At 36.9% G+C, this 13,473-nt stretch overlaps 1 protein-coding gene across 1 annotated transcript; it reads right to left on the reverse strand.

Moving 5' to 3' along the window:
* Positions 1-1,378: 1,378 nt before the first annotated feature.
* Positions 1,379-2,308, reverse strand: LOC138163509 (olfactory receptor 4P4-like). The gene has a single exon (XM_069090969.1). It carries the CDS (start codon positions 2,306-2,308, stop codon positions 1,379-1,381), a length of 930 nt encoding a protein of 309 aa, XP_068947070.1.
* Between the last annotated feature and the right edge of the window lie 11,165 nt (positions 2,309-13,473).

Here is a 13,473-nt window from a genome sequence, read left to right on the forward strand (position 1 = left end):
AGCAACAACCACTCCCCGCTCTCTATAGGAATTGTATTAAATCGATTAGAATGTGAACTCATTTAGAGTTCATACAGTGTCTGGCCTATAGTAAGTACTTAATAGATAGTACTTAATAGTACTTAATTTCTCTCTCTCTCTCTCTCTCTCTCTCTCTCTCTCTCTCTCTCTCTCTTTCTCTCTCTCTCTCTCTCTCTCTAGGTCTGTCTCTCTTTTCTGTCTCCTACTTTCTTCCTTAATTCACCACATCCAGTGCACTTTCCATCTTGCTATGCAGTTTCCCTTAAAGGGCAGACAGGCAGTCAATCAATAAGAAAGCATTAAGCACTTGGTAGAACCATTCAGAGTGATAAAAACAAAGAATAAAAAGAAATGAAAAATGCCCAAAAATTCTTCCTACTGTCAAGTAAGTAATGATAAAATTCTAAGCAATTATACAAAGTAAAAATTATTATAAATATAGGGTATATAAATCTATTAAACATAGAATCCAGAGAAATGAATCTCAGTGAGGAGATATCCAATGTAGCCAACTGGGAGCCAGGAAAGAAAGGCCTTCTCCAGAAGATCACATTTGAGCTTAGTATCAGAAGAAGCCAGAAACAGGAGGAGGTAGACATGAAAAGAGGGAACAATAAAGGCTTTGAAAACTGGCAATACAAATACATGGATTTAAGATAAGGAGTGTAATTAATAGGAATAAATCAGTATGCCAGTGTAGTGTGTGAAGGGCAGTAAAGTATAAGAAAATTGTAAATAAGAACAGTAGCGAAACAAAAATAAGATAAAACTGATTACAATCAGTCTGTGGATGGCCCTTTTAATAATCCCTTAGTCTGAGTTACTATTTTTTCACTCTCAAACATCTAGACATGGAATAATATTTTTACAAGGTAAAAACATTATAAAAGATTGTCCTTTTATTTGATTCTTTCCATTCCATATAACTGGGGGAATTATTATCAAGTTAGAATTGTGTAAAAATACTGTCCTGGACACCAATCCAGATATAAAGATAGATCAACTAAGATTCCTGCTTTCTGTCCTTCATTTTGGGCTTAAAAATTTTCATCCCTATTCTCAGTAAAAACTGATCTTTTCATTTTCTTTATGATTCTTGCTTTCTTTGTGAAATGGCTAATATGGAAAAAAAAGTTTTGCATGATTTGACATGTATAATTGATATATTTATTGACTTTTCAATGGGAAAAGGAGGGGGTGTGATGGAGAAGATAATTTTGAAATTAAAAATGTTCTTAATGTTACAAATAAACAAAATAAAAAAGAAAAAAATAATTTTTCCTTTGAAAATGGTAAAAATAGCATATTATCATTGCTTCTATTGGCTTTAAATGAAAAATCAAATTAAAATTCTGTTTTATTTGAATATGACAAATATTTTTGCTGCCCATACCTTCTGCATAGCATTCTTCATCTCTGTATTTCTCAGTGTATAGATGAGAGGGTTCATCATGGGTGCAATGACTGTGTAAAACATGGAGAATTCTTTATCATTTTGGCTGGCACTGGGAGGTGGGATATAGGTGGCAATACACGGTACAAAGAACAGAATCACCACCATGACATGGGAAGCACAGGTGGAGAGGGCTTTATGCCGAGCGGCTGATGAATGGTTCCTAAGGTTATATAATATGATGATATAGGATACCACCAAAACCAGGAAAGTGGCCAAAACAACCATCCCAGTATTAGCAATAACTAAGATATTTGGAATACGTGTGTCAGTGCAGACAAGTTTTAAGAGGGCTTTTACATCACATACATAGTGATCCACTTCATTAGAGCCACAGAAAGGTAATCTAATGACCATGATCATCTGAGCAATGGCATGACAAAAGGCAACTAACCAGGCCATCACAAGCATCATGTTACATCTCTGTCTATTCACAATTATCATGTAATGCAAAGGTTTACAAATGGCAACATAACGATCAAAGGCCATAGACACCAAAATGAACATCTCAACACCTGAAAGAAAATGAGCAGTAAAGAGCTGAGTCATACAGTTATTATAGGAGATGGAATTTTGCTTGGCAATTAAGTCCCTGAGTAGACTGGGAACCACAGTGGATGTATAGGCAAGATCCATGTAGGATAAATGACAGAGAAAATAGTACATAGGTTGTTGGATTAAATGACTGCCTATGATAGTGATGAAGATAATAATGTTCCCAAAGAAGATGGCAAAATAGAAGAGCAAGAAGATTACAAAACATATCATTTTAACCTCTGGCTTCTTAAACAATCCCAAGAGAACAAATTCTGTGACATTGTTCTGATTTTCCATGTATATAGAGGATGGCTCTCTAGAAGAATTCTAATTCACCTGAAAATAAACCAAATATGGCAAATCAATAAAAGTACTGCATTGTCGATGTTTTTGAATGGAAATTTCATTAGCATATTGGAGATACAATTTTAATTCTACCATTTGGCTTTTTTCTACACATTGAAATGAATAAACAAGTTCATTTAATTTAACCCAAATCAGGAGTATTATTCCAAAATGAAATATCTATCCAGTAGACTTTACCATGCTACTAAAATATTTTTATATCTAAAAGTTAAAAATGCAACATAACTTCGAACTATCTGATACTATCTTAAAAGTCCATTTCAATGGACTTCTTAATCATGAAGATCATTTTTTTAGGACTTATCAGGTAGCTCTTAACATAAATAAAGTTGGTCTAGAAAAGGAAATTCTCAACCTTTGTTTTTAATATGACAATAGATATCATTTTAGGGAAAATAACTAATATTTGATGTAAATAAGGTGCTGGTTGTCAAAAACTCTTAAATATTTTTTTAGAAAGCTAGGAGAAAAAATAATACTAAACATTTCTTTTCTTCCATTTGTCAGATGCATTTTACATAGTCAATTAGTAGTCAGTAAGAAATTATAGGCATTCAAAAAACAGAATGAATGCCTAAATAAGGAGAACAAAGAAATATAAGACAAGCCAAGTCAGGCTCATCTCTCAAACTGTATGAATTAAATCATAAGAAGGAATGTTTTACAATGTCTAAGAAACCACTGATATGTAAATCACTGAGTGAGTCACTCTACCCAAAGTTCAATGACAAAATAAAAAAAATTAATACAGGATGAGGGAGGAAAGAATGAGATTAAGAGGAGCAATGATATTTACTGTTACACTTTATTTTTTCATTTTTGGAGGGGGAGGGAAGTAGGCCAATTGGGGTTAAGTGACTTGCCCAAGGACACATGGCTAGTAAGTTTTAAGTGTCTCAGGAAGGATTTGAACTCAGGTCCTCCTGACTCCTGGGCTGGTGCTTTACTAACTGCATCACCTACTTGACCCCTACTATGACACTTTTAAGAGATCTGAGTGGTGGTTTATTTTTGCAACCTTTGTGTAACTGTGGATGTGGTAGAGGCATATTAATCTGAGATTTGGGAGAGAAGCCATATCCTCAGTCCCCTTTCTCCCCTTCTTCATTTTCCTTTTTCTTTCCCTCCTTCATATCTTCCTCTTTCTCCTTTTGATGCCATATATTCCAGCACAGTTTACAAGACTCCTTGGATTAAAGTCATAGATTGCCATCAATCCCATCAAATGAAATCCTTCAAACTCAGAAGGAAATAACAGAATTTTCCACACTACATTTTTCTTCTTGTATAAACTTGGAGAAACCATGTCCACTGTCATTGCAGTATGTTTTAAATAAATTTGTTTAATTTTGAGGGTGTGGAGTGGGAGGGAGGATAGCTGCAATAAAGTTGACAACAAACTTCACACCATCAATGAATTTGGAGCAATAATACTTGGATTATAGTATTTATATCCTAGATTTTCTAAAAGAAAATGAAGGCATGGGGCAGCTAAGTGGCAGATTTAATAGAGCATTGGCCCTGGAATCAGGAGGACTTGAGTTCAAATATGACCTCAGACACTTAACACTAACCAGCTGCGTGATAGTGGGCAAGTCACTTAAACCCAAATGCCCTGCCTTCTCCCACCAAAAAGGCAAATATCCCCCAGAAAACAAACAAAAGTGAAAATGAAAGAAGATGCAGACACAGGAAAATAGCAAACAAACATGGAAAATAACATGTGAATCAGATGAATGCTAGAATTAACAAAATTATAAAGAAAATGTCATTAATTTGCAAGATAACTGAGACTAAGAAAGACTTGGATAAATCATTCCAGTTGTGTCTGTCTCTTTTTATCCCAATTTGGAATTTTCTTTTTTCTTTTCCAATTTATTTCCTTATTTTTTTCTTTTCATTATTAATTTCCACCAGATTCTGAGTTAAATTTTTTTCTCCCCGTTTTTTCCCCTTCCCCCCACATCAAAATAGCCAGGCTACTGATTACCCCTTCCCCCAATCTATTATCTGTTATATCTGGCCCCATTCCCCCCTACAATTTCTAGTAGGGCAAGATGTATTTCTATACCCCACTGCCTATGTTTCTTATTTCCCAGTTGCGTTTAAAAACATTAACATTTGTTTTTAAAATTTTTAGTTCCAGATTTTTTCCCTTCTTTCCTCCTCACCCACCCCCACTGGGAAGATGAGCAATTCAGTATAGGTTGTACAAGTGTAGTTACTCAAAATATCTCCATAGAAGTTTTGTTGTGAAAGACAAACAGTATTTCCCTCCATCCTCCCCCCCAATTATTCTATTTTCTCCTTTGATCCTATCCCTTTTCAAAAGTATTTGCTTCTGACTTCCCTCTCTGCCAATCTGCCCTCCCTTCTACTATGCCTCACTCTTATCCCCTCACCTCCCCTACTTTCCTGTAGGGTAAGATACACAATTGAGTCTGTATGCTATTCTCACCTTAAGCCAAATTCAATGAGTGTAATGTTGTCCCATTCCCTTTCACCTTCCTGCTCTTCCCCTCCATTTTAACAGTTCTCTCTTGCCTCTTTTATATGCAATAATTTACACTGACCTATCTCTCTCTTTCTCCTTCTCCCAATAAATTCCTCTCTCACCTCTTAATTTTATTTTTAGATATCATCTGTTCATATTCAACTCATCCTGTGCCCTCTGTCTATGTATACCTGTACACACTCATGTGTATATATATGTATATATATATATATACACACACAAACATACACCCTCCTATAAATACATATATATATATATATATATATATCCTTCAACTATCTTCATAGTGATAAAAGTCTTAAAATTTGCAATTATTGTTTTTCCATGCAAGAATGTAAATAGTTCAACTTTAATAAGTTCCTTATGATTTCTTTTTTCTGCTTACCTTCTCATGCTTCTCTTATTTCTTGTTGTTGAAAGTCAGGATTTGTGTTCATCTCTGTTTTTTTTTTCATCAAGTATGCTTAAAAATTCTATATATCATTGAATGATCATGTTTTCTCTGAAATATTATACTCATTTTTGCTAGGTAGGTGATTCTTTGTTTTAGTCCTAGCTCCACTGAACTCTGGAATATCACATGCCAAGACCTTTAATGCCTTAATGTAGAAGCTGCTAGGTCTTGTGTTATCCTAATTGTGTTTCCACAATGTTCAAATTGTTTCATTTTGACTGCTTGCAGTATTTTCCCCTTGACCTGGGAACTCTGGGATTTGTCTATAATATTAATAGGCATTTTCATTTTGGTATCTTTTTAAAGAGTTGATTGGTGAATTCTTTCAATTGCTATTTTTCCATCATGTTCTAGAATATCAGGGTAATTTTGCTAGATAATTTCTTGAAAGATGTTGTCTAGGCTCCTTTCCTATCACAGCTTTTAGTTTCTCCAATAATTTTTAAATGATCTCTCCTGGATATATTTTCCAAATCAGTGGTTTTCCCAATGAGATATTTCACATTGCCTTCTATTTTTTCATTTGGTTGGAACTTTTAATAGTATCTTGATTTCTCATAAAGTCATTAGCTTCCAATTGTTCTGATCTAATTTGGAAGGCGTTATTCTCTTGAGTGAGTTTTTGAAATTCCTTTTCCTTTTGGTAAATTCTGCTTTTTAAGGCATTCTTCTCCTCATAGGAGAATTTTTTGGTATTATTTTCTTCAGGTTTTTGTGGTCTCCTTTAGCAGGCTGTTGACACACCTTTCATGATTTTCTTCCATCATTCTCATTTTTCTTCCCAGTTTTTCCTCCACTTCTCTTACTTGATTTTCAAAATCATTCTTGAGCTCCTCTATGAGCTGTAACCAATTCATATTTTTTGGAAGCATTTGATGCAGGTTTTCTGCATTCATTTTCTTCCTCACATTGAAAAGGATTCTGTGGTATATTTGTGCTACCTCTTCTGGCTCATATTGCCAGCCAATTCCATGACTTTTGGACTCTTTGCCATGGTAGAACACTCCGTCCAGAATAGAGTGAGCTTTATCTCACATCGTTGACTTTTTCACAGCTGGCAGAGCTATTAGGTTGCACCCTCTCTATAGCCCTCACAAGCTCTGGGACAATGGCCACAGGCCCCAGGACCACGACCCAAGACTGCAATCCAGATCCAGGAATGATAAAGCAAGAGTGTTTGTCCTCTGAATGTTTGCTTGGTCTCCCTATAATCTACATTCCAGTTGCTCCAGAAGCAGCCATGAGGCAGAAGCAGTGGTAGCCACCATGCCTCTGCCACCTCTTGCCCTGGAGACAAGGGCAAGCCTATGTTTTTTCTGTCCCCCTGTTCCAACAGAGTTCCACACTGACCTTTGACTTTGTGTTTGCCTTTTATGAGTTGAGAAGACTGGAAACCACCACAGCTCCCGATGATTCACCATCCATAAATCTTCTCTGCCCACTGGTGATCAGGACTGCTCTGGGGTAAGAATAACTGCATTTGGCTCCCAGCTTGGTGTTTTAGACCCTTCCTGTCAGCCTGAGAGGCTGCCTTCAGTGGGAGACTTGTTTCTCTCTGTCACTTTGTGGGTTCTGTAGCTGTAAGCTTTGTTTAGAGTCATTTTTTTTTTACATGTACTCGAGATGATTGGAGTGGGAACTCACACCAAGTTTGTGGTTCTACTCTTCCATCTTGGCTCCTGACTGGAATTTTCTTAGCAAAGATACTAGAATGGTTTGTTATTTCATTCAGCAGAAGGAACTAACTAGGGGTTGAGCCAGGATAGCAGAGTAAAAGCAGGAACTTTCTTGAGCTTGAGCTACAACCATCAGAAACACCTGTAAAAAATGACTCTAAACAAATTTTAGAGCTACAGAGTCCGCAAAGTCACAGAGAGAAACAGATGCCTGCTAAAGGCAGCAGAAAAGAAATGTTTCTCACACAGGGCTGGGAACTGAGGGCAGTCCTACCTGAGCTGTGCTGGCCAGTACTCCTGGCCCAGACTGTCTAAGGCATAATTAGGCAGCATGAAACACTGGCAACTGTGGTGTTTTCCAGACATTTCAACCCATAAAAACCAAAGATGAATTGAAAGGTGATTGGACAACTCAGTTGGAACTGTGGGAGAGAAGAGTTCAGTCCAGCCCCTGACCCAGGGTTGACAGAGGTGGTAGCAGCTACAGCTACTGCTATGTGGCTGCGTTCGGAGCTCCTCACCTGCAGAACACAGGGGGACAAAGGGATCATTCAGAGGGTAATCACTCTTGCTTTCACCTGCTTGGATTGGGATCACAGTCTTGGGTGGTAGTCCTGGGTTCAGGAACGCTAGAATGACAGAGTTTGTGGTGACTGTAGAGTGGGCATCCTCCTCATAGCTCTGACAACAGCTGTAAAAACCCCAGAAATTTGGACACAACTCTCTCCACCTTGGAAGCAGTGTTCTACCATGGCAAAGAGCAAAAAAGTCAAGTAATTGGCTGGCAAGATAAGCAAACAGAGGAAGCACAATCAAACCAAGTATTCTTTTTGGGGGGACAAAAACATGGAAAATGAAGGAAACAACAAAATCAAAACTCCTGCATCAAAAGCCTACAAGAAAAATATGAACTGATGACAATTCCTCCATGGAGGAACTAAAGAAGGATTTTGAAAATCAAGTAAGAGAAAAGGAAGAAAAATTGGGAAGATAAATGTGAATGATGCAAGAAAATCATGAAAAGCAAGCCAACAGCCTGCTAAATGAGACCAAAAAATACTGAAGAAAATAACGCCTTAAAAAATAGACTTACTCACATGGCAGTAGAGGTGAAAAAAATGAATGAAGAGGAGAACACCTTAAAAACATGGAATTGGCCAGATGGAAAAGGAATTTCAAAAACTCACTTAAGAAATTAATTCCTTCAAAATTATATTGTAGCAAATGTAAGCTAATGACTTCATGAGAAATCAAGATACTATAAATGAAAAAATAGAAGACAATGTGAAATATCTCGCTGGAAAAACCACTGACCTGGAAAATAGACCCTGGAGAGAAAATATTAAAATTATTGGACTACCTAAAAGCCATGCTCAAAAAAGAGACTACAAATCATCCTTCAAGAAATTCTCAAGAAAATTTCCCTAACATTCTAGACACAGAGTGCAAACTAGCAATTGACAGAATTCAAGGAGGCACGGGGATGGGAGGGCGCAGAGTCAAGATGTCAGAGTACAAAAAGGACTTCTGGAGGGCTCCCACTTCCACCTCCTCCAATTCATGTCAAAGGTGACTCTAAAAAAAACTTTGGAGCTACAGAACGCACAAAATGATACAGAGAAGTTAACCTCCAACTCAGGAAAGGCTGGTAAGCCAGTAGGAACTGGCCAGTGCAGCCCTCTGGGAGCCAAGCCTAACTGCACCTCAGTGTGTCCACAACCAGTCACCTGCTGGAGGGACTTAAGAGCACCACAAGCTGCAGCAGTTTCCAGAATTATCAACACATAGAGGCTAAGGACAAAGTGAGAGGTCAGTATAATGTGGATCATAGGAACTGGGAGTTCAGGAGTGAAGTCAGTCCTTTACCCCCTGGAGGGAGAAGTGGCTGAGGCACTGTGGCTGTGCAGTCCCAGGTATTGGCTGCTTCAGAGCTCCTGGTCTGCAGATTGTAGGGGGACCAAGAGACCATTATGAGGGGTAATCACTCTTGCTTTAACATACACATATCTGGATTGTGGTCTAGGGTCCTGGGGTACACAACCCATTTGCCAGTGCTGGTGGTGGCTTCAGAGAAGGCACCCAATTAATAACTCCAGCAGTTGAGAAAACCCCAGCTAATTGGGACAAAGATCCCCCCTCTAGTAGCAGATTTCTACTGTGTCAAAATGCTCAAAAGTGAAGTAATTGAGTGCCAACATGAGCAACTGAGTAAAGCAAGGAAAGCACAGATGTCAGACTCCGGATTCCCTTTTTGAGGATAAAGAGGATCAGGGCATGGATCAGGAGGAAGACAACAAAGTCAAAATCCCTGCACTAGAAGGTTCCAAGGAAAAATAAAGTGCTTACAGGCTATAGAAGATCTTAAGAAAGATTTTTAAAACCAAATAAGAGAAGTGGAGCAAAACTTGGGAAGAGAATTTAGAATGATGAAAGAAAATTATGAAATGAGTCAACCACCTGACTAAATAAAGTAACACCTTAAAAACAGACTAACTCAAATGGAAAAGGAGGCTCAAAAAGCTAATAATTGAGAAGAATGAATTAAAAAGCTGAATTTTCCAGATAGAAAAAAGAATCTCAAAAGCACATTGAAGAGAATCATTCCATCAGAATTAGACTGGAGCAAATGGAAGGTAGTGACTTTATGAGACGTCAAGATACTATTAAACAGATTTATACAAATGAAAAAATAGAAGGCAATGTGAAATATCTCTTTGAAAAAACCACTAACCTGAAAAATATATCCAGGAGAGATAATTTAAAAATCACTGGACTACCAGAAAGTAATGATCAAAAAAAAGAATCTAGAAATCATCCTCCAAGAAATTCTCAAGGAAAGTTGCCCTGATATTTTTGAACCAGAGTGCAAAATAGAGATTGAAAGAATCCTCCAATCACCTCCTGAAAAGATTCCAAAAAGAAAAATCTTAGGAATATTATAGCCAGGTTCCAGAGTTTCAAGAACCAAGAGAGAATATTACAAAAACCAGGAAGAAACAATTTGATTACTGTGGAAACACAATCAGGATAACACAGGATTTGGCAGCTTCTACACTGAGGGATTGAAGGACTTGGAATATGAAATTCATGAGATCAAAGGATCTGGGATCAAAATCAAGAATCACCTACCCAGCAAAACTGAGTATCATTTGTAGAGGAAAATATGGTCATTCCATGGAATAGAGGACTTTCAAGGATTTTTGAGGAAAAAAAAATGAGTTGAATAGAAAAAATTGATAGTCAGATACAAGAAGCAAGAGAAGCATAAGAAAGTAAAGAGGGAAAAGAAACCATAAGGAAGTTATCAAAGTTGAACTGCTTACATTCCTAAATGGAAAAAATGATAATTGTAACTTATGAAACTTTTCTCTGTATAAGAATAGAAATGTGCATATATATATATATATATATATATATATATATATATATATATAGTGTATCTATAAATATATTTCTATATGGGAGTGTATATGGGCATATGGATACATATGTGAATATGTGTCTATATATGTGTGTGTGTGTGTGTACAGGTATACATAAACAGAGAGTACAGGACTAATTGAATTGGAAGGAATGCTACTTAAAAGGTGAAATAAAGAGATAAGAGAGCAATATAATGAGAGGTTATGGTTTAAGATAGAATGGGACAAAGTATCTCATATATAAGAGGCAAGGGAAAACTGTTACAATGGAGGGGAGGAACATGGAGTCAAAAGGGAATGAGTTAATCTTATTCTCAATTAATTTGGCTTAGGGGGAGAATGGCATACACACTAAATAGGCTATCTAAACCTACAGGAGAGTAGGGGGTAAGGGGATGAGAGGGGACATGATGGAAGGGACAGAAGGCTGGGGAGCAGGGAAGTTGGAAGCACCCACTTTTGAAAAGGGATAGGATCAAAGTATAGGATAGACAAACGGGGGTTCGGATGGTATGGAGCACTATGGAAATGTTTTGCATAAATACACAGGTACAACCTATATTGAATTGCTTATCTTTCAATTAAGGATGGTTATGGAGCACTATGGAAATGTTTTGCATACCTACACATGTACAACTTATATTGAATTATTTATCTTCCAATTAAGGATGGGTGACAAGGGAGGTAGGGAAGGAATCTGGAATTCAAAGGTTTAAAATAAAATGTTTAATATATAGTTATTATTATTATTATTATTATTATTTTACATATAACTGGGAAGTAAGATATACAGGCACTGGGGCATGGAGATCCACCATGCCATACTGGAAAGTTGAGGGGGAATGGGAGAAGATATAGGAGAGAGCAAATTGTGGGAGGGGATATTCAGTGGGATCACTGTTTTGGGGTAGTGGGTAGGGGAAACTGGAGAGAAAATTTGTAACTCAAAATTTGGTGGAAGTTAATGATGTAAACTAAAAAAAAAATTAAAGAATTCACTAATCACCTCTTGAAAAATGATCCCATAAAGAAAACACTTAGGAATATTATAGCCACGTTCCAGAGTTCCCAAGTCAAGGAGAAACTACTGCAAGCAATCAGGAAGAAACAATTTGAGTATTGTGGAAACCCAATCAATATAACACAAGATCTAGAAGCTTCTCTATACAGGGCTTGCAATATGATATTCTTGCAGTCAAATGAGCTAGGAATAAAACCAAAAATCACCTACCCATCAAAATAGAATATAATGCTTCAGGGGAAAACATGGATATTCTATGAAATAGAGGACTTTTCAAGTATTCTTGATAAAAAATAGCTGAACAGAAAATTTGGCTTTCAAATACAAGTAGCAAAACAAGCATGAGAAAGTAAACAGGAAAAATTAATCATAAGGAACTTATTAAAGTTGAACAATTTATATGCCTACATGGAAAGATGGTACTTGCAACTCATGAGACTTTTCTTAATTTGAGGAGAGTTGAAGGGAATACATATGTGTGTATGTATAGGAGGGGTATGTGTGTGTGTTTGTGATTGTATTTGTGTGTTCATGTATACACAGAGGGCACAAGATCAATTGAATATGAAGGGATGATTTCTAAAAAAATAAAATTAAAATTTGATAGAGGAATACCCTGGGAAAAAGAAAAAGGGAGAGATATAATAGGGCAAATTATCTCACTAAAAGAGGCAAGAGAAAACTGTCACAATGGAAGTTAAGAGCAGGAATGTGAAAGGGAATGGGTCAACCTTAATCTCATTAAATTTCCCTTAAAGAGAGAATAATACACACACTCAATTGGGTACCTTATAGTACAGCAAAGTAGGGGGGAGAGGAATGAGAGGGGGGATGGTAGAAGGAAGGGCAAATTGTGGGGGGAGGCTAGTTAGGAGTAAACACTTTTGAAAAGGGACAGGGTGAAAGGAGAAAATAGAATAAATGGGGGCATAGGATGGAGGGGGATATAATTAGTCTTTCACAATATGATTACTATGGAATTATTTGGCATAACTACCCATGTACAACTTGTATTGAATTGCTTGTCCTCCTACTGGGGGCAGGTGAGGAGGGAAGAAGGGAAAGTAACTGGAAATAAAAGCTTTTTTTTTTTTTTTACTTTATCAAGTTCGCAGCATTCTTTCCCATTTTTCCCCTACACACCACCCCAAAATATCGGTAACACTGGATATCCCCTCCTCCAATCTGCTCTCTCCCTTATCTTCCCCCATACCCCCTCTGACTTTCCAGTAGGGCATGGTGGATCTCTATGCCCCAGTGCCTGTATAACTTATTTTCCATTTACAGGTAAATTAATATTAATAATAGTATATACATATATATGTATTTAGACATTTGATTTTAAATCTTTGAATTCCAGATTCATTCCCTTCCTCCCTCTTCACTCACCCTTACTGGGAAGATAAGCATTCCAATATGGGCTGTACATGTGTAGCTAGGCAAAACATTTCCATAGTGGATATATTGTAAAAGACTGACTACATTTCCATCCCTCCTATCCCACCCCCAATACATTTCTATTTCCTTCAACTATTCTCATACTGAGGAATGCTTCATAAGTTACAATGATAATTTTTTTTTAAGCAATCGGGATTAAGTAACTTGCTCAAGGTTACACGGCCAGTTATTTCTGGGTGTGGTGCTAAGTATCTGAGCGAGATTTGATCCCCAGGTCATCCCGACACTGGAGCCGGTGCTCTTACTCACTGAGCCACCTGGCCACCCCAACAATGATCATTTTTTGATGTATAGGAATGTAAGTAGTTCAACTTTGATGATTTCCTTATAATTTTTCCTGTTTACCTTCTCATGCTTCTCTTGCTTCTTGTAATTGAATGTCAAATTTTCTGTTCATCTCTGGTTTTTCCTCAAGAATCCTTGAAAGTTTACTATTCCATTTAATGACCATATTTTCCCTTGGAAATCAAAGTTTTAAAAACAAATGTTAAATACATACATACATATATATATATATATATATATATATATATATATATATATATATATA

This window comes from Petaurus breviceps, unplaced genomic scaffold (genome assembly GCF_028583685.1).
Source record: "Petaurus breviceps papuanus isolate PSGF00001 unplaced genomic scaffold, PetGlider_PUasm1.0 188, whole genome shotgun sequence".
Classification (NCBI taxonomy): Eukaryota; Metazoa; Chordata; class Mammalia; order Diprotodontia; family Petauridae; genus Petaurus; species Petaurus breviceps.

What these genes read in the sequence shown, in the direction of transcription:
- LOC138163509 (XM_069090969.1), bottom strand. Translation starts at nt 2,308, where the DNA reads ATGGAAAATCAGAACAATGTCACAGAATTTGTTCTCTTGGGATTGTTT.